Consider the following 23,778-nt stretch of genomic DNA (forward strand, 5'->3'; position numbering starts at 1 on the left):
ATTAAATAGGTCAAACCACTCTGGACTGCCTTGGGTGTGTAGTTTTCAAAAAATTCTGGCGTAAGTAGATTTTGTTAGGTAGCGACAGAGTCGGGGCCCAAATTCACCTGCTACCCACCACCAAAATGGGTTAATTTTGAAGAGAAAAATTGATGTCTCCCCTTATTATTTTGGCGGAACCTCTTGTTAATGCCATGTTTAGGAAAACACAAACATGATGTCTTGTACAATAAACTTTAGCCACCCCCGCCCAAATTTGGCCTGGGTGTCTTTGATGGAAAAAACGTTCTATTGGTTTAAGAAAGAAGAGCCCCAAACATTAAAACATTTTCTCAGCACTGAAGGAAGGAAAAGTCTCAGCAGTTCGGTGTTAACTGGCAAATTTCAGCGGTCTTACCCTTTGAGCTAGAACCATAATTACATGTTTACTGTGTATGTTTTGGTACATTTCATTGGTTTTCTATACACATATACTCTTTTGTAAGATGATCAGCCATACTGTAGGATGCGGCTGTGCTGTGGGGCTCTTTGAAAGAGTGATGCCAATAAAATGATCTTCACATGAATACTGTCTGCCAGTTCAGTCTGGTTGCTTTATGAGTGGTGCATTGGCCTGCTCTGGCCCTCTCATCTGTATTAAAGGACTGATGACCTTAGGCCAGCAGATTACCTCGATCTGCTGCAGGGCTTCCTCTCGCTGGCGAATCACCTCCAGGTCCCCCTCTGTGATCTCGGCCAGCAAGGCCTGCTCCTGGTTCTGCGCCTGCCAGGTCCCGTCACCCCCATTGAAGATCTTCTCATCGTCGGCCAGATCAGAGAAGGGAGTCCGGGGACTCTGTGGAACCAAGAAATATGGATTGGTCTTGGCAATTATATTGCACACAACAACTGACTACACCATCAATCGCACCTGGAGGAGGATAACAAGGAGCAATCGGAAATTTGAAGAAGACATGTGCCAATGCGCCAACACACAGCGAACGCAGCACACATTGAAAGACTTCATGCCCAGATACTATACTCAAGTCTTTAATGGTTTTAATGAAGGTATTTACTGAGTGCAAAAGAAAGGGCAGAGAAGAGGCAGCAAAGAAGAGCAAGGCAACAGAAGCATGAAGCGTGTCTGCATGTGGGGTCATTCGATTTTTTAGTATTTGGCCTTTGCACATAAAAGGTTGGGAGTCTTGAGACTGAGTAGACAACTAATAAAGACGGAGCCCACAATGCAAGCTTCATGTGAGTGGCTGGCAGTTTTTTTATTACTAAAAATAGAAAAATCACTGAAGTGGCTGTCATGCTGATTTCATGAACTCAATAAAAAAAACGAACAGTCTTTATGAGACTGACATATGGACCAGATGCAACTTTGCTGATTATTCCCATATTTTAGTAAGGCGAATCATGATAAACCAGAACTGGCAAAGCCATTAGGTCTCGCCTATGCAAGAGCTATTGGCTTTGCCAATACATTTTAGCAATGTTGCACACCAAACTAGCTGTAAAGTAGATTATCGTGGAGTAGTGTAGGAGAGTGGAATGGCATAGAGTGGAGCAGTGTTGTAGAGTCAAGTAGCGTACCGTAGAGTGGAGGAGCATCAAGTAGAGTGATGTGGCGCAAAGCAGAGTGGAGCGGCGCAGAGCAGAGTGGAGCGGCGCAAAGCAGAGTGGAGCGGCGCAAAGCAGAGTGGAGCGGCGCAAAGCAGAGTGGAGCGGCGCAAAGCAGAGTGGAGCGGCGCAAAGCAGAGTGGAGCGGCGCAAAGTAGAGTGGAGCGGCGCAAAGCAGAGTGGAGCGGCGCGAAGCAGAGTGGCGAGGCGCAGAGTGGAGTAACGCAAAGTAGACTACAGTGGCATGTCATAGAACAGAGTGGAGTAAAGTGTCAGATAGAGTTGCGTAGTGGAGTGGAGTAGTGTTGTAGAGTGGAGGTTACATGAAGTAGAGCGTCATAAAGTGAAGTATCGTAGAGTAGAATGGCCTACAGTGAAGTGGCGTAAAGTACAGAGGCGAAGAGTAGAGTGGCATAGAGTAGAGTGGCATAGAGTGCAGTGGGATAGAGTGCATTGATTCTTAGTAAAGGGAAATAGAGTGGTGTAGAGTGCAGTGGCATGGAGTGCAGTGCTGCAAAATACATTAGAGTGGCGTAGAGTGATGCAGAACGTAGTGTCAAAATGCAGCAGAGTGGCACAGAGATGAATGGTGCAGAGTAGAGTGCAGTGGCCCAGAGTAGAGTGGCCCAGGAAGCAGTGGTGTGGAGACAAGTGATGCAGAGTAGAATAGAGAGGCAAAAAGCGCAGTGATGTAGAGCGCAATGGTGTAGAGTGGTGCAGTGGTGGAAATTGCAGTCTTGCGCAATAGAGTGGTGTAGAGAACAGCGCTGTAAAGTAGAACAGAACGGTGTAGAGTGCAGTGACAGAGCACAAAGGTGTAGAGTGGCATTGCTTTCAGTGGTGTAGAGTGTAGTAGCATAGAGTGCAGTGGTGCAGAAGTGAAATGTAGTTGGCGTAGAGTGCAGTGGTTTTGAGTGCAGTGGTTTTGAGTACAGTGGTGTTGAGTGCATTGGTGTACAGTGCAGTGGTTTCAAGTAGAATGCTGTAGAAGGCAGTGGCGTAGAGTGGTGCAGAATAGTGTACAATGGCGCAGAGTGGAATTGTGTACAGTGTCGTAGAGTGAAATGGCATAGAGTGTCGTTGTACATGGTAGAGTGGAGTGGTGCAGCATAGTGTGTAGTATCACAGAGTGCACTGGTGTAGGGTGCAGTGGCACAGAGTGCAGTGTTGTGGCGTGGAGTGGCATAGAGTGGAGTAGTGCAGCGGCAAAGAGCGCAGTGGTGCACAGTAGAGTGGGGTAGAGTGGACCGGTATAAAGTAGAGCGGTGCAGAATAGAGAGGCGTAGAGTGAAGTGGCATAGAGTGTCGCACCAGATGCCAGCAGTGCTAAATCCGGCCCTGGTGGTGAGCAGTTGTTTCAGTGGAACATGTACACCTACTTCATTGTTGACAACACACACATCCACAAAATAGCATAAAAACTGTTTTGAAATAGGCAGGATGTTAAAGGCTGCATTGGAAATACTGTAGTGGATTTCCGGCTCCTGTTAGTAGTTTTCAGCAAAGAAGTAATCTGCATTGTTGAGGTTTTTATGGCATGGTGCTACTGCACCTGTTGCACATACAGAGGCTATTGTTCATTCAGTGTAGTTGTGTAGCTACACCTTTTGGGTTGACAATGTGTGTTATTTTGAAAAGGGTTTGGTACTCGGACCCACTGACTGTGAACAGAAAGATTATTGGACATTCACTAGAGGGTCACATTAAGCAACAAGCATTTGCAATGCAATAGGTCTCGCACTAGGAAAGTTTGAGCTATTGGTCTTGTAAATGACATTTTTTTTAATTTATGTGTTGGTTTTGAAAATGGCTAAATTAATAGCTTTGTCATTTACAATGCCAATAGTTATAACTTTCGCAAATGTGACACCTATAGCATTTGTAATGCAACATATGTTGTATTTACGTGACTTAGATGTATTGATAATAAAAAAACAATGGCTTAATTTTTTTAAATAATTAATACTTAAATAAAAGTGATTGTAATTTATAATGGCAATAGCTTAAACTTTTGTAAATAACTTTTGTGAAGATTATGTTCAGTGTATTTTATTGTGACGAAAATCCAAGAACAGAAGTGAAATATTAACATCTTTTGGTGATATTTGTGATAAAGCTGGATACATTGAGAGAACATATTTGAAACAGTTGTTGTTGAATGGTTGCGCAGATTGATGCTGGGGTGGCGTGGAATGATGCTGTGGTGGTGCTGAGTGATGCTGTGGTGATGCTGAGTGGTGCTGAGGTGGTGCTGGGATGGTGCTGAGTGATGCTGGGATGGTGCTGAGTGGTGCTGGGGTGGTGCTGGGGTGGTGCTGGGGTGGTGCTGAGTGATGCTGAGTGATGCTGGGGTGGTGCTGAATGATGCTGGGGTGGTGCTGAGTGGTGCTGTGGTGGTTCTGAGTGGTGCTGAGTGATGCTGTGGTGGTTCTGAGTGATGCTGTGGTGGTTCTGAGTGGTGCTGTGGTGGTGCTGAGTGATGCTGGGATGGTGCTGAGTGGTGCTGGGATGGTGCTGAGTGGTGCTGGGGTGGTGCTGGGGTGGTGCTGGGTGTGGTGCTGAGTGGTGCTGGGGTGGTGCTGGGGTGGTGCCGGGGTGGTGCCGGGGTGGTGCCGGGGTGGTGCTGAGTGATGCTGGGGTGGTGCTGAGTGATGCTGGGGTGGTGCTGAGTGATGCTGGGGTGGTGCTGAGTGATGCTGAGTGGTGCTGTGGTGGTGCTGAGTGATGCTGTGGTGGTTCTGAGTGGTGCTGTGGTGGTCCTGTGGTGGTGCTGGGTGGTGCTGTGGTGGTGCTGATTGGTGCTGGGGTGGTGCTGGGGTGGTGCTGGGGTGGTGCTGGTGTGGTGCTGAGTGGTGCTGGGGTGGTGCTGAGTGATGCTGAGTGATGCTGAGTGGTGCTGGGGTGGTGCTGAGTGGTGCTGAGTGGTGCGGAGTGGTGCTGAGTGGTGCTGAGTGGTGCTGAGTGGTGCTGAGTGGTGCTGAGTGGTGCTGAGTGGTGCTGAGTGGTGCTGAGTGGTGCTGAGTGGTGCTGAGTGGTGCTGTGGTGGCGCTGAGTGGTGCTGAGGTGGCGCTGAGTGGTGCTGAGGTGGCGCTGAGTGGTGCTGAGTGGTGCTGTGGTGGCGCTGAGTGGTGCTTTGGTGGCGCTGAGTGATGCTTTGGTGGCGCTGAGTGATGCTTTGGTGGTGCTGAGTGGTGCTGTGGAGGTGCCGAGTGGTGCTGTGGAGGTGCCGAGTGGTGCTGTGGTGGTGCCAAGTGATAATGTGGTGGTGCTGAGTGATGCTGTGGTGGTGCTGAGTGATGCTGTTGTGCTGCTGTGGTGGTGCTGTTGTGCTGCTGTGGTGGTGCTGTGGTGGTGCTGAATGATGCTGGGGTGGCGCTGAGTGATAATGGGGTGGTGCTGAGTGGTGCTGTGGTGGTGCTGTGGTGGTGCTGTGGTGATAATGTGGTGGTGCTGAGTGATAATGTGGTGGTGCTGAGTGATAATGTGGTGGTGCTGAGTGATAATGTGGTGGTGCCGAGTGATAATGTGGTGGTGCCGAGTGATAATGTGGTGGTGCTGGGTGATGCTGGGGTAGCGCCGAGTGATGCTGGGGTAGCGCTGAGTGATAATGTGGCGATGCAGAGGGTAGAAAGGCACAAAAAGCGAGTCTAACAGAGGGCAGAAGGGCAGAAAAACAAGGGAAAAACGAGTCTACCAGAGGGGAAAAGGGCACAAAAAAACGAGTCTAACAGGGGGCAGAAGGGCAGAAAAAAAAGGGAAAAACTAGTCTAACAGAGGGCAGATGGGCACAAAAAAACGAGTCTAACAGAGGGCAGAGCTCGGAGAGCCAAGTACCATCTGCAGTCTATGGCCCTGCGTACAGCTATTCTGCAACAAACAGGTGGCTTTTAGGAGGCTATGGGTGCTATGTGGGGTGTTTGGGGCGTTAGACCAGGAATGTCCGAGATTGAAGACTGTACTGTGTCAATTCCGGGACCCTTGGCATTCTGGGCAACCTTTAACCGGCTCTCGTGTAGCTTCTTGAAAGCCAAATAGGAAGTACCGAAAGAATGTACTTTCTCGTCTGAGTTCCTTGAAATCTGCTGGCCAAGCACTTCATTTTACATCAGGCCACTTCCTCGCTCTGTCAGTGTGTTCCTGTCTCCCAGCAGCTCTGTTCACGCACTTCGGAGCACACTTGGGTATGAGAGCTGCGGCACCTTCCCTCCCAGTTCTGCCCGTGGGACCCGAGACAGGTGGCCAGCAGCATCTTTAATATAAGAAAGGACATTCACACCACACTGGGGCTAATGCCAGCTTCTTTTCCTTCTGACGATATTTAATTAAAAAAGCCTGAGAAAGTAAAGAAAAATAAACAAGTAATTCAAGCGCAGCCGCATTTTACAGTGGAAGTTCTGAAGCTGCCTGTTTGTGAGGTCACTCTACGTTTCAGCTGCTGGAAACTTACAACAATTTAACTGACCTGAGCATATCTGTTGAGTGGGCGACTCCACTTAGCACCTCCACAATCTATGTTTAATGTGTCTTTTAAGTAGTGTGTGCATGCGCTCTGCTGCAGTGTTAGCACTGCCGTAGGTAAAATAAACAAATAAGAAAAGTGCGGGAGGAGCATAACAAGGCATAGGAAGGCGAAAGGCATGCCTCATTCAACTGTAAGGAGCATGAGACTCCCCCACACTCATCATTACAAAGGCACTATGTAGTAAGGACAGGACAGTGTTGCTGTGTTAGCGAGCATGGGAAGTGAAGTGAAGTGCTCCCAACTGAATTTAAAAAGAACAAGCATGGAGAGAGAAGAGAGAACTGTGGAGCTGGGGACCAGTGTTCGAGCCTTGGCGATGGCTCAACATCTGTAATTATTAGCAGATCTGGCACTTTTTTAATTAAAAATAAATAAATAAACAACATCTCGGAAGGAGTGGGAGAAAGATAAAATGAGTTAGTTAAAAAAACATGTGACGGAAGTGACCGGCTGTTTGGAAAGTGAAAGCGCAAATCACATGCTGAATGTTGCAGAAAAGCATGTTGTGACAGCAATAGGAACAAGTAGATAAAAGAGCCTGGGGGGGAGCGAGCGAGGGAAGGTAAAGCATATGCGGAGTAGATAAAGAATGTTGTAGGGGGGGGGGGGGGGGGGGGGGGGGGGGGGGGGGAAGAGAGAAATGCGAGACACGGCCTGGCAGCCGTGAAAAGTGCAAAGGCGGGGGAGTGGATCCCTTTGAAGTGAAGCTCTCGGAGGCAGGCGGCTCGGGAGCAAATGGTAAGCGCGTTCACGAGCACATGCACTCGATGTAATCCGCCTGATGGTTTCAGAGCTTGTTTTGCCCTCAATACTCTCGTCCTATTTTCGCTTGCGCGATTAATAGGACGAGCCCTAAAAAGTAGTTCCCTAAATGTGAGCAGGGGAAGAATACAAGTCAACCAACCATAAGGGTCACAAAAAGGCTATGCTCCAAAGGAGGGATAAACAGAGGAATGGGAAAGCAAGCCATCAAATAACAAGAAAGCAAATGAGTGACAATAATGCCATCCAATGTTAACCAAGGGTCCTGTTCTAAGCCCACTCTAAGTTTTTGCACTGTCTAGTAGTTGACTAAATAAATAATTACAAGCATTGCCAAGGAAGCCAAAACCTCAGGTCTTAGCATGCATACAATTAGTTGTAACTGTTATTCCCAATGTGAAAAGCCCCCCACTTGAATAAGAATAAAAAATATATATAACTAAAGGAGTGGCCCAGCAGCAGAGGTACACCAGCCCCGACGCTGAAATGCACTCCTTGTCAGGTGGCCGAGCACAAGTAATCAGGCAAAATGCCGTCCCTCGCAGTGCTGGACAGTCAGTGGATGATGTGGCCTGACTCACTGCCTCATGCTGTATGCTATGGTGGGGGGAAGGAAATTGTGACTAACACCTGAACGGACCAACTGTTAAAGACAGTTGACCTAAAGTATTTGTATTTATGTATATATTTATTACGAATTTTCTAGAAAACAAGAAGCGGCGAGGCAAAGTGGTCTCTAGACGAGACCTAAAACAAGCGTTGGCAAAGCGGATAGGTCTGTCAATGCGTATTTTATTTTCAAAACTGTTACTGGGAAGCTGCTGGAGCCTCGTCAATGTAAGAAAAAATGGCTGAGGTGTATAATATTATTTTTGTCTCTTCAAGCACTTAGTGCAATAGTACTCCACAGCACTGAAAGGAACTACTTTGTGGGCAGATGTGCCCTCTGTGAAGGGGTCAATCACAGTAAAGTTAGCAATGGCTGCAGTGGGCTGCCCAGTTGCCTCATGCTGTAGTGGGTGTAAGGAAAATGCGAGCATTAACATAACAGACCAATGGATGAAACGGTCTGGCTGCACTCGAGACCTAAATTAAGCCCTCAAGGATCTCCCACGTGGAAGGAAAGTAGAATAGGAGAAATGCACAGGAGAAGAGGAGCAGGAGTGAGAAGATATAAATGCACAATATAACAATGAAAAAAACATGCCCCAAGAATCAGCACTGTGCTCGGAAAGAAAAGAAAAGCAGTACAGTATACAGTGCTTCAATCCTTCAGGAAGCGTCACCTAAAAAAAGCTCTTCCCGACAGCGTCAAGGAGGCTGTGAAGAAGGAAGTAAACGATGCCTTGCTCAGAGGCAGAACATGCCACTCCACCCCCTGCTGAAGCCATTCTTCCCTCCTCCAAAGGACTAGAACACCAACAAAGAAATAATGAGGACAAGTCAAGGGGGCAACTAATGCACGCTGAAGCACAGTGCAGCGATGGGAATAAAGTACCTCCTCACAGAACACAAGGGGTGCCAAATCAGTATCGAAGAACTGCACAGTTACACGAAGAAAACTGACGTCAACCCTCAATAACATACACAGGCGCGCCCTCACAAACCAAGTACGGCCAGGAAATTATTAACATTTGCATAACTAATAAGGAATTGAACATGCAACAATACATAACTACTTTAGTGCACCGCACTGAAATAGCCTCGCATTTAATTACATCCATGGATTTTTCCCACAACTGTGTACCCCAAAGCTGCAGTAATTCTCATACCAACATTATATTACTTAGGTGCTATGTAGTGTTTGAAGATAGCTGCTGCCTGCAAGATTTCAAAGCCTTTAGAAAACTTTTGCACCCAATACAATAAAGTGAGCAAATCTGGCGTGTGTTGATGTATGTGTGTTGATGTAGGTTTGTTGTCTGCATGCTTGTATGTTTGAGTCCCGAGTGCCTGAATGTGCATGGCGGTGTGCGCAGGGATGAAAAGCAAAGGGTCTGGGACTCATGGGTGCATAGGTCTCACTGCATGCAGGACTGCGAGTACATAGGACCAGACAATGCATTATGAGGACTCCATCCTATTAGAAGAGATTCTAGAATATAGTTTGACCCACCACAAAATTAGTGAGCAAGTCAAGCAGTTGCAATATGCATTCCCAGATCTCGTTCTTTTTCACACCCTTGGCTTCCCGAAACGACACGACGGAGCCCTGCGCTGCTTGGGGAGCTCATTGTGAAATGTGTGAGGAGTCCCGGCCATGATTTATCAAGCTATCTCGGACCCGCCAAAGCTCATTGTGAAATGTTGGAGCAGTCCCGGCCATGATTTCCTCCCGGGGAGGCATATTTTTACCCGGCGCTAATGACCGAGAGGCTTCGTTAATCCCCGCAGACTTGTTGCTGGAGGTCTCGCGGCTGCTGACGTTACCTGCGGGCTAAACGCACCTCGCTTCACTTTCAGTCGACACAAGTGAATGCCCCCTACTGAGGCGGCCGCGCGCAGACCCCCTCCTGAGGCGGCTCGCGCTTCAGCTGCCTGCCACGGCGCTTCCCAGAGAGACAGGAGATTGGGAAACGCGCGCGCGCGGCCGGCGCCGATCGCTTTCCAGATCGTGCGCGTGACATCTCCTGTCTCCTGAGAAGCAGACCCGCCAGCAATAGTATCGCGCCTGCGCGATGGCATATGGCTTCGCCATATGCATCGCAGGCGCGAGACCTAAAAACCAACACTGCTTTGATAGAAGAACCTCAACATGAATATTTGTTTACTTTGTGCACCTCCTGCCAGCAGGACTGTTTTAAGGGTTATGTTACAGCATTGTAAACTGAATCATATATAGATGGGGCACGAGCGGGCTCCACGGGGGGAGTAATCCACATTCCTCATGCTTTCCTATAAACGCTCTCAGTTTGAAATTACAGAGAGAAAAGAAAACACCAAGGTCCCTAGGAAGAGTGAACCTGACATCTGACCTTTGTGTCTGAATACATAGCATTTGTGACAAGATAAGACCAAGATTTAAAGAACTGTGTACAAAAAGTGAGAAGGATACAGTAAACCGGTTTTGGGCAAGAGAAGAGACGAACTCAAGCTCGACAGCCTGAAAATAAATAGAGCCAGCAAACAGAAAGCAAGGGATGTGAGTTACAAACCACAAAGCCAATGGTAAGCAATGGGCTGAATGCATTCCCAGGAAAGTTTTCCGAATGTCCCCAAGATGCCTTCAGCAAACCAGACCGCTGTGCTGAAGCCTGATCCAAAATAAAATTATTTCTGCAAGCTGAGTCACCATTAAGCACATTCCCTCTAGGTTGGGACACTTCATAAACTACTTTAAATAAACATGAACCTCTAAGTGTCCACAATGTTGGAGGGTCAGCGACGCGGACATGTATCAGTCATGCACAGGTATCAAGTCTGGGAAGATGTCTGGGCTCTACTATACATACCAGGGCACACATATACTCAAGTAAATGTGCCATGCAGGAAAATATTCATGACCTCAGTTAGTGAAGTGTTCCCATTCTCATGGGGCAGGGTAGGCACTTCATGCATTCCTTGTGGTTAACTATATTTGTCCCCCTTGCTCAGATGACAACGACAGCAAACTCAGCTCCATCGGTGGAGTGATAAGAACTGCATCCCTGACAAAAGTCAGTCAATCAGTTAAGGTCCATTCTCACTGTTAGACGGGGACCCGGAGGGTCGGCCGAGTACAGGGGGAGAGGCCTCCGGTGAGGGCCGTCTCCGGCGATCGTACAGACAAGTAACTTCCCCCCCACAGATGGACACCACACAAGGATGAGTTCAACACACTTTATATAGGAATCTTGAGGCAAGGTGATCAACGATACAGTGGGGTCAGGACCCGAGGATCCTCCTAATTCTAGTCTCTGTAGGGGGAAGGGGTAGCGGGACAGTCTTAGTACCGGTCCGGTACAGGTGCGGCAAGAGGGGAGCTCACAATCCTCGAGCTTGGGGGTCCGCAAATATGGGCCGCGGCAGTGCCAGCAGGCTAGGTCGATAGTTCACAGCGATGAGGGCCGCGGCAGCGTCAGCAGGCTAGGACGATGGTTCACAACGAGGAGGGCCGCGGCAGCGCCAGCAGGCTTCGGAGATGGTTCACAAGAAGGGGCCGCGGCAGCGCCAGCAGGCTTTGAAGATGGTGCACGACGAAAAAGGCCGCGGCAGCGCCAGCAGGCCAAGACGATGGTTCACGTTGAAGAGGGCCGCGGCAGCGCCAGCAGGCTTCGAAGGTGGTTCACAAGAAGGAGCCGCGGCAGCACCAGCAGGCCTCCAAGGATGAGTTCCTCACGGTGTCTCTCGACTCCAAGATACAACTGCCTTCCTGCTCTGGAGCTGCCCCAGTTATAGGTCTGGTCTCCTTTGATGTCCGGACCCTCGCACTTGGAGGTCGGGAGGTCCGGGATGAGGGAGTCCAGACACCCAGCAGGGGGGTGGAGCCAGCGCCCGGGGAGGCCGGGGGCGATCGACACCTGGCGGAGGGGAGCCATTGACACTCCTTCTCCCATTGACCTGCCAAGTGGTCTCTTCACCCCCTAGGTGGATGGTGGTGCCTCGATGTCGGGGCCTGGCCAGGCCCAGGGTTGGGGTCGAGCCGAGGCCACGCGGCCTTGTTCTGTAGTGTCCAAAGATGGAGGCTGGGCCGGGGCAGTGGTGCTGACGGGGGCCCGGGCCAGCCAATACTGGGGTGTTCGGGGGCTGGAGTTCCGTTGTGGACGGGTCGTGGGTTGCCCCAGCGGGTTGCCGGGATGGTTCTTGTCGGGGATACAGGGAGAGCAGAGGTCCGGTCCCAGTCATGCGGGTAGGGAGCGGGCCTTCCCCGAGGCCTGTCCAACACTCACACTCTTTAAAAATAAGCACATTTTTATTTGTTATCCCAACCCCAATTTTCTCCAAACATCACTATATATAAAACAAGGAAATAAAGAGCATGTAATGGAATCAAATAAATGTCCAAAGAACACTTTTCTGGTACACCAAGGAGTGCTCATTTGTTTGATGCACGTGGGTGGTGTCTGAAGACTTGGAGGATTAGAGCCTTGTCTAATCGAGATCTGTATTTGAAAAATTGGTGTGGCTTTCGTGAACGTACAGTGCAGTAGGGTAGGGCATAAAATTGTAAGTTGTGCTCTATCATGCCAAGAAACATTTTGGAAGCCCCATGCCTTCAGAGAGAATCAATGTAGACACGGAGAGTTGGAGGGGGTATGGGTTCCCACCTGTGGAAATGTTTGATGCACCTATAACACACTTTAGCCTGCACATATCCTTTCCCCACAGCTCCAATATGAGGCACCTTTGGCGTCTTCCAACAACCTAGGCGTCCTGATTTGTAGCAGCAGCTCAGTCTATTAAGTAAAATAGAGAAGTCTTTTCTGCTAGATAGATGGGGTGCTGGGCGTCGCTGGATGGATGGTACCTCCATTTGTTATTTCATTAGCTTGGGAGCTAGCATGAAGCAAATAAATGATGCTTTCACTGGGACACACACTGGATACAAAAAGCAGATGGCTGGGAACATCTCAGAAACGCAGAAGATGCGAAGTTATTCCGCCAAGCTCGCGACATAAATATCTGGGCACCAGGGTGTCTCCGGTTATGAATTTGTAGAGTCAATGAATAATACAACTGCTGCAGAGCTGGCGCTCCCCTGGGAGCAAGTATAGTTTTTATCGGATCATCAGTGCTATCCCTGAAGCAAAGGTGGCTTTGAACAATTTCTCAACCCATCTCTCCAGGACGCGACAGAAGAGGCACAGGCAATCGCTCACCGTGGACCGCGCAGCTGCGATGTACATCCGCATACATTATGTTCAGGAGCTCCCCCCCAGGTACCCGCCAACAGCCAAGTCCTGGAGTTCCATCACTGGCGAATATAAATTAGCGTCTAATCATGAGGAATGGCTTGCTCTAATTTACCTTGTGATGCAGGGAGAATGGATAGTGCGGGTGAGCTCAGAGAAATTGGACATTAATGGATTCTAATGTTGGGTCTGACAGAGGCTGCCGGCAGAATCTTCAGCGACATCTTTTGGTTAACATTCAGCGGCCGGAAAAATGAGTTTCGAAGCCTTCTAGAACTAATGATCTGTTTGAATGGAGAAGTCACACTTACAGGCACAGATTAAACCCGGCTTGTGTATGCAAGATGTACAAAGGGACCCATCCATGAGAGACAGGAGTAAATAACTTCAATGTAGTGTTTGTTGACATCTTGAAGAACTGCCATCATCAAAATCTTAGTGTCAACGATTGGTCGCTTATTAAAGACAGATGGTGGTATCTAAGAGAATGAGCTTTGCTATGTTAGGGTGAAGGCAGAACGCACTGCCTGCCATCAAGGGTATGCTTTAAAGTAAGTAAAACGTTGAAAGAAATGACCACCACAAGGTACTGGACTGTGGGTCCGGATAACTATGCAAACATAGTTAGAAAAAAGTCATACGAAAAAAAGAAAGTAACTTAGCCCGAAGAATTGATTTTGGATGTGTTTGTGTATGTGCATTTTGGAGATGATGGGGGGGGGGGGTCACTGTATTGGAAGAATATGATCAAATGTACCATACCCAATGGAGGAACAGACCTGGACCAACCTGAGTAGGTCCCTGGAATAGCAGTCAAAGTGGACCTCTTTCACCAGCACACCCCCCCTCACCCCCCCCCCCCCCCCACCCAGATGAGAAAGAGAACTTGGCACACTAGGTCCAGGGCACTCAACACAACATTTACAGTGAAGATGCAGCTAGACAGGCGGCGTAACCTAAGCAAAGCTAACGAAGACTGGTTCTCGCAGAAGGCGAAGAGTTCTATAACCTGGAACTGACACTATTGGTTACCTGCACATTCAATAGATACTCCCATAACTGTGTACAAATAAGGCAGATACACTTTATGGTATTCATATTGTATAGTGGGAAGACATTAAAACATTAACAAGTCATTCACATTTGCTCTATACAGAAGGGCCACATTTAGATATAGTGTTACAGTTATGTAATATGCACATTTGCATATGTTCTCAAAGCGCCAGTGGGCTATATTGTAAATCTATACTACTATTATAAAGAGAGAACTCTCACCTTTGAGCCAGGTAAACTCGGGAACCACAGCGCCAATCTACACACCAGATACATCCTTGAAAATGTCAGGGTGTGTAGATGGACATAGGCTACATAAAACAAAATAAAAACGTAAATTAAAAAAATTAACTTTAAAAACAAAGTAGTCCCCTGAAAGAAGAGCCGGCCGCGACGTAGCGCTTGCCGCGATTTGCTGCCCGCGACATGCGTGATGACGGGACATGGAGCGGCGGTGATGTGAGGAGCAGCGGATCAGGTAAGGCATTTACAAACACGGAAAATGTCGGGGCGGGAGCGGGGGCGGGGGCGGGAGCTGGGGTGGGAGGGGGCGGGAGGTGGTCTGTGTCCGTGTTCCGATGGCAAGAAGGAGAAGGAGGAGTCCCGTCAGCTGCAGCACTTCGAGCGTAGGGGAGCGGAGCAGAGCTGACCGGCTGAGGGCAGCCAAGAACGGAGTGGAGCAGAGTGGAGGAGCAATCTGCCAGCGCAGGGGGTCGGGGCTGCGGGGGTCGTGAGGTACATCATACCTACCTCTGCTCGCTCCGCCACATGCTGGCCCCAGCCCCCTTCTGCCCCAGCCAAAAAATGCAGCCCCCAGCCCCCTTCTGCCCCAGGCAACGCTGGGGCGGGCTGCTAGTATATATATATTTTAAAATAGCATAGTGAGACTTCAAGACAAGACAGCTGTCAGTGGGACATAAATGAGATTTACAGCTTCGATAAGTGTGGCGCAAATGTCAGTAGGCAGTGGGAGCTGAATGACAAGATGGGAACCAGATGCCACTCTGCAGTTAGGCTTCACCAATATTTAGTGACTACCTGCAGCATATATTAAGTGCATTTTGTCATACTAAAGCACTATTGCAGGACGTTGTGAGTGGATAGGGGTGATTAAAGCGAAGGTAAACACATCACAAATGCAGGACAATTCTGTGCATTAGGGGGATCGAGTGGAGGTGCTTACGGCCGAGGAGGACATGTTTCTAACACCACTACGTCTCACTGCAGAGCTCAGTGAAAGCCATACAATATGAATACCACTTCCCAAGATAAAGAGTACAGAGATAGTTTTGTTTGTGAGGAGGAGAGTATATGCATATTTTCGAAATAGGCAAAGAGACTGTACCAGACTAAGCTCCTTTGGTAGTAAATTCCGGTAGTGTAGACAAAAGCCTGTGTCGTCGTCATTGAGGAGTCTCCTGTAATATGATACAGCCAGTCACCGGTCTTCCTACTAAACAATTAGCTGGAACCTCACGTTATTGCAACCTTATCTGCAAAGATTGGGGTGTGCCTGGTCAGGGCACAAGTCCTATAAAAAGAAGTGGAGGGACTGGCCTAGTTTGGCAGTATGCAAGTGACATCACAGCGCGCGACAGAGCGCACAATATCACACATGGCATCACAGGAATTGACATCATAGAACGAGGCATCACAAGTCATGACTTTGCAGGAAGTGGCATAATAAGAAGTGACATCAGAGCTAAAGCCCTCACATATATGATTAGCAGGTCTATCATGTGTAGGTTTGAGCGCATTGCGAGGACAATAGCACAGTGAGCTATGGCAGATCATATGTGACTTCTACACCTTGCAGTCTCCCAGTTTTATGCAACACATCCTGTACATTCATTTACACACATACAATTTATTGTACATTTAATCTGCACGTGTTGATGTAAAGTGCTCTGACAGCCTGCAATGAGGAGGGCTATTCAAGAAAAAAAGTGGTACTTAAATTATTTCAACACCTTCTCACGGGAAGTAAGCTCTATATAAATGCAATTTGCTTTGTGTAAATACTGGGAAAGATCAACACATCTGATGTTCTTACAGTGAATGCATATCTTCTAAACAGGGGCTGAAAAAAGCGAAAGCTGACTCTCTTAAAGTATGTGTTAAGTGCTAACAAGGTGTGAGCCTGAGACTTAACAAAAGGAGGCCTGAGGACCCCTCAAATTCTGCCGTTGTTATGGGCCCAGAAAGAGTCTTAAATAAGAAAGCCCCGTCCCTGCCTGCATGTTGTTGCTTTTTGCAGCTGGAAAGCAGACAACGTGCAGGCGCTTCTTACAGTGTCCCGGTGTTTGGAAATTACACCGGGACGAGTTCAGCACATTATTCAGTGGGGCCCAAATTCTTGCAGGGCGGCGGCGTTCACCCTGTGACAAAAGTGGGTGGTGTAGTTCCGTGAATTTGTGGGTCTGGTTCGGGTGTTCCGAACCCGTTCAAATAAGGTCGTCGTATACACATTCACACTACGAGTGAATGTGTATACTGTGGCTATCAGTATACACATTCACTCGTTTTCCTTTCGCCAACACACATGCTCTCGTTAATGCAATCAACTGCTGCTTGTGCTGAATTATGGGGAATACGTGCAGCTTCAACAATCGTATGCAAAGTCGTAACAGCATATGCTGCAGTCGTAGACTAAGGCCGAACGAGTCCTTGAGACATGTATGTCTTAGCTGACTTCTGAATGACCTGGACGAACTGACTCCGTGCTCGAGGCTGACCTCGATGAGCCAGTTCCTTGTTAAGCAGCTGGTCAGATAAAGATCAAAGAGTAGGGCAGGCCCGAGTTTATGGTACACTGCTCCCACTTTTCTATCTCGTTTCCAATCTGTTTCTGTTCCTTCCTTTACAACATAATCACTGATTTGGGTTGAGGGTTTATGATGGGTTTGTCCGGCCTGACCGAACAGGATAAATGGAATGTGCTTGGTCATTTCTGGTGGGCTGGACAACGGAGAATGGTATTGTCGTCATACGCTACTTTCAAAATGTCACTCTGCTATTGGTCGATTTGTATGAATCCAATGCTAATTTGGAATGTTGCCTGAGGCTTGATTTTTGGCATAAAAGACCATGCTCCGCTCATTGAATTTGTGCAGTCTCTAGCGAACCACCCGTGTGTGCTTCGTAGATCTCTGTTCCTGGTTGCAGCCAATAAACTTTGGTCTTTGACGTCATCAAGAAGTATCCCGTGTCTCTGTTTGCAAAGACAAGGGAACTCGAAGGTATCCGGCGTTTTCCCTGACGCCGCTGGGTTCTAAAACCCGGTCCTTCAGTGGACGCCGTCCACCCATGTGCATCCCCGACTTGTGCCCTGTGCTTGGTGGACACCTTTGCACGGCACTCAAGATCTATTAAAGATAGAGAAATATTTGATGGAGAACCTATGAATCGAAATAAGCACCAGGGTGATGCGGCAAAAAATCAAGTTCCCAATATCACCCAGGAAGATGAATGCTTGACTGCTTATTACCAGTCTGTGTCAGCTCTTCTGGAATTCTAGAGAGAATAGCATTAACACTACGTAATGTGAACATTATCCATGACTGGACTGCAATGATAAGGTCAGGACTCGGAATGATGTCTGAAGTTGGCAAGTAAGAGAACCTGAAAATGATCTCCTCTGGCCAGAAGGTTGTGTGTGTGTTACCAAAAATAAAGACAACAGATCTGGCAGTGTGTACTACTGTGGGTGACTGTACGTTGAAGGGGATGTGGATTGCACTCTAATTTATTCTCTCTTTGGTGGGGTAGTTTGAGAAAGCATCCAGATAATTAAAGAGATGTGTGATGCTTTATTCAAGGTAACTATTAACAACTGTGTACTGAGGAACTGATACTACCAGGTTCTCGATAACAGCGGTCATAGGTTCTATTTCTGCATTGAAGAGTAAAGGGGAGTGAAGTAAGCCTTGGGAGAGCCTAGAATGTGTAGATATGAGGGTGGAAGTGAAATCATTCATTTAACTAGTAGGGTTGGATTCTGGAAGAAGAAAGTGAACCAATTCTTCACATTACTTTAACCCCGTGCATGCTGGTGAGGGCTCCCATCCGTCATGGCACACAGTGCTCGTGTGCGGATGACGGCCGGGAGCCGTCACGCCCGCGATCGGAATGTGCCGCACAGGAGTGGAATTCCGACCGCAGGCAGGGGTTAATGTACTTTCAGGAGTAAAGGTGTAGCAAGTTGCACAAGAACCATCATCTTAAATGATTGAAACAGGTCAGACTGCCAGTAGTTAGGCATGTCCCCTGTTAAGGAGGCAGAGGGCGTCATCTATGGTTTGAGGAGTAGCTTTCTTGATAGTGCATCTGTAACGGGGTCGGGTTGCCGGGAGGACTGGTGGATCCCTGATTGTGCCCCTTCTACTCTACAGACTGCAACTCCGAGGGATGATTGGGACGTGGATCAAACCGAAGAAACGTCCACAGCCCCCTTTAAGTGGGCGTATGATGACTTCCACGAGGACCCGCCTACCACTGACGTCGACAATCCTGGCTGGTTGAAAACAGGGGAAGCCCTGTACGCGGCGTGTGACGTCATTGGCGAGCCGAGGGACAGAGGATGGGAGGAACACCGAAACGGAGGAAAAAGACAAAGGAGAAAACGGAAGACGAGAAGAAGAGGGAAAGCCAGGAGGCCAACGACCCTGTGTTCCGCCGTGCCACGCTCCCGAGGGAGGAGTGTGGCTTAGCCAGGTACGGCGGCGTTGGGCGGCTTGGGTGGGGAGAAAGAGTGCCCCGTGTGAATAGTGTAAAAAGCTCCCTGTGTGTACTTAACCTCTGTGATTCCAGTTTCCCCCCCTTTTCCCGCTATCCTATACCCGTACCGCACCTACCCCTCATTCCCTCACTTTTCCCTCAAGTACGATCACCAACTCACTAGCATGTTTGTAAAATACACCGGTGTCCCTCACAACCACGGGAAACCCTTGGGTGCAAACGCTTGTCGGATAATCGACTAACGGCATCCCTCTGTCCATCTGTTTTCTTCCATGTGGCTGCACCGGGGAAGTAACGCCTGAGACCGTACCTTGCTTTGGGTATCCACGACGCCACTTCTAAAGAAGAAACCACGTATCCTGCGTCTCCCCCTGGAACCTGGGGTCTTTCAATATCTGTTGCCCTGCGTGCCCCGAAGACCACCACCACGGATAAAATCGAGTTTGCGAGGGAGAGACTAACGTTCCGTACAAGACGTACCTTAAAAATAAAACCGAGTTTGAAAAGATATACTGGTCAAGTGTCTGTTGAGCCTCCTGTTATCACCACCGAGAGCGTCCCAAGCCCCCCTCCCACGGCTACAGCATCCGAGGTGGATGCATGACTGCGGGCACCTAAAATATACTGCAGCTTCATATGCAACTGAGAGTTGTGTGTAGACATAGCTTTCAATGTCCTTGGAGAGAAACTACAGACCTTTGACTGCTCTATGTGTAGTATTCTAAAAGAGGCATAGACTAGCCAGTTTTGAGCAAGGCTGGATCTACACTACTGACTTCACCACAGAAGAAGCAATGGGGTCTCCGGGGAACCTGGGGGATTTTAGACTATTGACAGTTTTATTAGGTCATCTAAGTTGGATGGCGGCCTTGTCAGTGACCCAGGAGCAAGAGGTGCCCGTGAGATCTAGATTGAATAGCTGTTTGATGATCTACTTCATTTTAAAAAGTCCCCCTCACACATTAGTAACTCACAGTCCTAGTGTAGAGTTGCATCTCCCCAAAAAAGGACAAATCAGACAAACAAGAAGTGCCAAGCATGAGAAATAATGTTGAAAGCAGTATTTAATAAAAAATATGTTGCCCCCGTCACATAATATGAGATAAGAAAGACGTTTTTCACTTCTTATCCTTGTCCGGTTATAAATTAAAGGATTCTTAAGCTCCTGAAATTGCATTTCGGGCTCAAATGAGTCAGCTTGTGCTTTATGGGTGTGTGAAGATTCACTGAGAATCTGAAAGCCAACTAACCAACTCCAATGAAGTAATATACAATTAGTAGTGAGCACATTTTAGGTGCAGTGTTCTACAAAGAAAATTGAAGCTGCCTCTTAGTTGTGAGGTGCTTTAACGTGGGCAGGAGGATCGCGGGCGCCTTAGAAGTAGGAGCCTTAACTCTTGTGGAGTCCGCGTGGGTAATCTACCCTTCGGCACCTGTCCCACGGTCGCTGGTCAAGTTCCGCAAAAGCGGGATCCCAGATCCCACTACCTCCTTGGTCCCTTTTCTAACTCACCACCACTAATTAGTTGGTAGGTGAATTCTAGCTCAGAGGAACAGCTTTAATTTTCTTTGTAAAACATGACTCAGTAGGGCACGAAGCCTGGACCTCTCTAATAAGCCCCCATTGATTCCCCCTCTCTTTGTCAAAACACACTTTAGGTGCAGACATGGAAGAAAAACTCAGTGAAATGTAGGGAATATCCTCACAACGGGTATTCAATTCAGCTATAGGGTATAGATAGAGCAGAGGATGTTATTACTGGGTCGAGAACATCCGGGTTCAAGTCACATTTTCAGGATAATAACCACTGTGAAAATGAATTTATTTAGATTTACTGTAGGTGTATCTGAAGTGGATATTATGAAAATCTGGCTCAAATACAGGTAACGTGCCACAACACTGGTCACCCGTGATAACGAGGTTCTTCTTTTTCATAGTGGGTAACCTCTTTGCTTCTTCTCACATAGATAAAGTAGTAAATATGTGCACCATTTACTTTACTCCAAAAAATTCGAGTAACCCCTCAACACCAAGGGGACGGGGTCTCTAAAGACAAAGGCACAAGTCCCTTTGGTACTACAAGAGCTACTGTAATAAATTAATAAAAGCGCTGTGTAAACTGTGCACAAGGGAACAAACATTTTAAAAATATACATATGATTTATTATCACATAAAAATATACATCAATGCACAATAAAAAATAGCAATTTCATAAATAGAAAGATGGTTACATACACAACACCACACAAATATTTCGATGTATAGCTCTTTTTCATTATTCATCATTAAATGTTAAATAGGTCGCCAATCCGTACTTTAGTCCAATAATGTGAGAAGAGAAATAAGCCCATAATATTCAGTGACACGTTGCAGTGGTATAATGTAATATAATAGTAACCACCTTCTTCGGGACAAGCATGAAAATGTACGTTAACTTTTTTCTATATAAAAACTAATGTAACCGTTTGCCCTTAACAATTTTTGTGGAGTGGTATCTGCTTCTGCTACTGACTTTGGATGCACTGTTAATAGTGTAGGTACTGCTGTAAGATCGTGTTCTACAGCCCAGCAAGTTTGGGCTTCTGTACTGAGAGACTTTGTGAAATGTATTTGATCACATCTTAACTAAGACTTTTGGTAACAAACACACATCTGGCATGCAACACACATCATTACTCACGAAAGTAAGCCACACAGCATTGCAACATATCCAACTAAGGAGTTACTTTGCTTGGTATCAAATCAACTATAGCCATTAAACCTCATAAATTACCTGCATAAAAATCTAAAAAGGGAGTAGGACCCAATTGCAAATAGCACATAAGCCATAGTACAACCACACATCCCCCCAAACCAATTATACAGGGCCACTTGTCTCTTTTTTTTTCTTTTTTAAAGTGGGAATGTTTTAGTGCTCTAATGCCAAACGAGCAGCAGCTGGGTGCCAAATAAAAGCTAGATAATGATGATAAAGTCACATCAGACAGGGCAAGTCAAATCTAGAATTGTTCTGACATGTTAGCTATAGAAGACTAAAGTATTTGTGTAACCCGCACACCACTCCTTTTTAACTTCTGTGTAATCTATCCTTTCAAAATTGGTGCAAACCTGCTCCCTGACTGACCCCTGTCAGGTATCTTTAACAACTGCACATTCAGACACAACTGTGTCTATTGCGGGAATGCACTGTTCAAAACTGCTCAGGTGCAATCTTCGCTCTGGCTATCATTCTAAAGTAATCATGATAATTATCAACATGTGCATTTACATATATTTCATCAAGTCTCTATGTACTACCAAAGCAGCAACTGAAATCATTTCAAAAAATCATTTCGTAAATCATTCTTTACTTCAATGTATCAAATGCACAACTGATTCGAAGCACACATGTAACTAACTTAATTAGCAATCCGTTCTCATTGTCAATATAATTAAATTATTTCCCACACATTTCAAATTAATACATGAAAGAAACGCAGTTTTCATCTGTATTTAAATTGAGTCCCAATGCATTTCGATGCATCAGCATCTTCGTCAGGGGAATAATTCAAACTTTCCGGGGTGTGCCTAGAATCCTTCGCGTAATCACGCTGTTGCATGGCGTGGTAAACAGGGTTGGAACGAGCGAGACGACCAGGATGGGCTGCTTACAGCAAGGGTAGACGGCATGGAGATTGGCAGATGCGAAGGACGGATTGCTAATTAAGTTAGTTACATGTGTGCTTCAAATCAGTTGTGCATTTGATACATTGAAGTAAAGAATGATTTACGAAATGATTTTTTGAAATGATTTCAGTTGCTGCTTTGGTAGTACATAGAGACTTGATGAAATATATGTAAATGCACATGTTGATAATTATCATGATTACTTTAGAATGATAGCCACAGCAAAGATTGCACCTGAGCAGTTTTGAACAGTGCATTCCCGCAATAGACACAGTTGTGTCTGAATGTGCAGTAGCTATAGAAGACTGCCATACAACAGTGAAATGCACAGGACAAGAATTGCGATTAGTTCATGTGCACTTTGCACTGCATTTCAATTAATATGCAGCACAGCAGAATGAAGGGCCGTTCTAACTGGCCTTCGAGAGAATTTCCATAGTTATGGTGCACATAGAAATCCTTGCCTTGAGCCTTCCACCTTTACGAGTTACAAATACACCTTTACAGTAGGAGGTAAAATATTAAAACCAACATAGGAGCCTGGAAAAAATAAGCTAACCACAAAAACCTTAATAGTGCCACTAACCGTGAACTGCTAAGCTCATATACAGAGAGCATGGAGGACCTCGTGGCCTGGTCGGAGCCTACAGCAGGCTTCTGTGCACGACCAAAGGGCGTGTGCAGCCGATTCAAAGGCACAGGGCGGACCCGATTTTAGAATTCTCTACTTGATTTCACATGAGGATCAAACCGTTAAAAAAAAGTCAATGTTAGTCCAGGCACCCACTACTCCTGGCCTGCAATATAACGCAGACCGCCTAACAGGACTTAAATGTAACTCATACTTATTGTAACATCACTGTATTTAGTTCTAAAATACGTCGTTTCCTTTATTTAAGCACGGTCGACGTGTTATTTGTTTAAACAACATCCCGTCTAGACAAAAAATACGGAATCTGGTGTAAAGCAAATTATGAGTGATATCGCAGTGGTGGTCTCCGCTAGGGTGACAAGTGACGTACACTCAATGGTGGCGGACGCTGCGCACACTGCTCGTATATTCGCTGACAAATGTACACTAACACGGCCAAATGACGTGCGGAGGGGAGGGAGGCGGGGTGCGTCTGCGCGTGAAGGAGGCTCGCGGCGCTTCACGCGGACTGCTGCCTGCCCGCCGCTCAATTGTAAGGAATAACAAAACCACGCGCGCTCCGGGGCCTCGCGCCACCTTCCTCATGCTGGGCAAAGCTTGTCTATCGAGCCTGGTGTATCTACTGCGTGCAAGGCGCACGTGGAAATGACACCGCAAAGGCATCCTGACTGAAAACGTGGCATCACGATGAAGGGGAGAAAAAAAAGTTGGGGGCATAGAGTCTGTCTCGGGGGGCGGCGGCAGCATCACAAATTAGGACAGAATGGTATAAAAGTCGGCAGTTTTCACTCGTATATACACCAGAATAATAATGGATTTTTGAGTATGTAGTGGAATGTACTAGGTGTAAGTAAATTTTATTATCTCGTGCTCTGTTATTATCTCGTGCGCCTTGTGTCGCATGCGAGGGCGCATGCTGAGAATGTATACTTGTGTTCTTTTAAATGT

The 23,778-nt window shown here is 47.1% G+C and overlaps 1 protein-coding gene across 3 annotated transcripts in view; it reads right to left on the bottom strand.

The window, feature by feature from the left end:
- Window positions 1-23,778, bottom strand: part of TSNARE1 (t-SNARE domain containing 1) — a 1,291,163-nt gene that overhangs the window by 327,960 nt on the left and 939,425 nt on the right. For all 3 annotated transcript variants that reach the window (XM_086966282.1, XM_086966284.1, XM_086966281.1), the window contains one exon: window positions 671-835. In XM_086966282.1, coding sequence (XP_086822408.1) covers window positions 671-835 — 165 coding nt within the window. The remainder of the gene's footprint in view (window positions 1-670; window positions 836-23,778) is intronic.

The sequence above is a fragment of the Lissotriton vulgaris genome, chromosome 4_1 (assembly GCF_964263255.1).
Source record: "Lissotriton vulgaris chromosome 4_1, aLisVul1.2, whole genome shotgun sequence".
Taxonomy (NCBI): Eukaryota; Metazoa; Chordata; class Amphibia; order Caudata; family Salamandridae; genus Lissotriton; species Lissotriton vulgaris.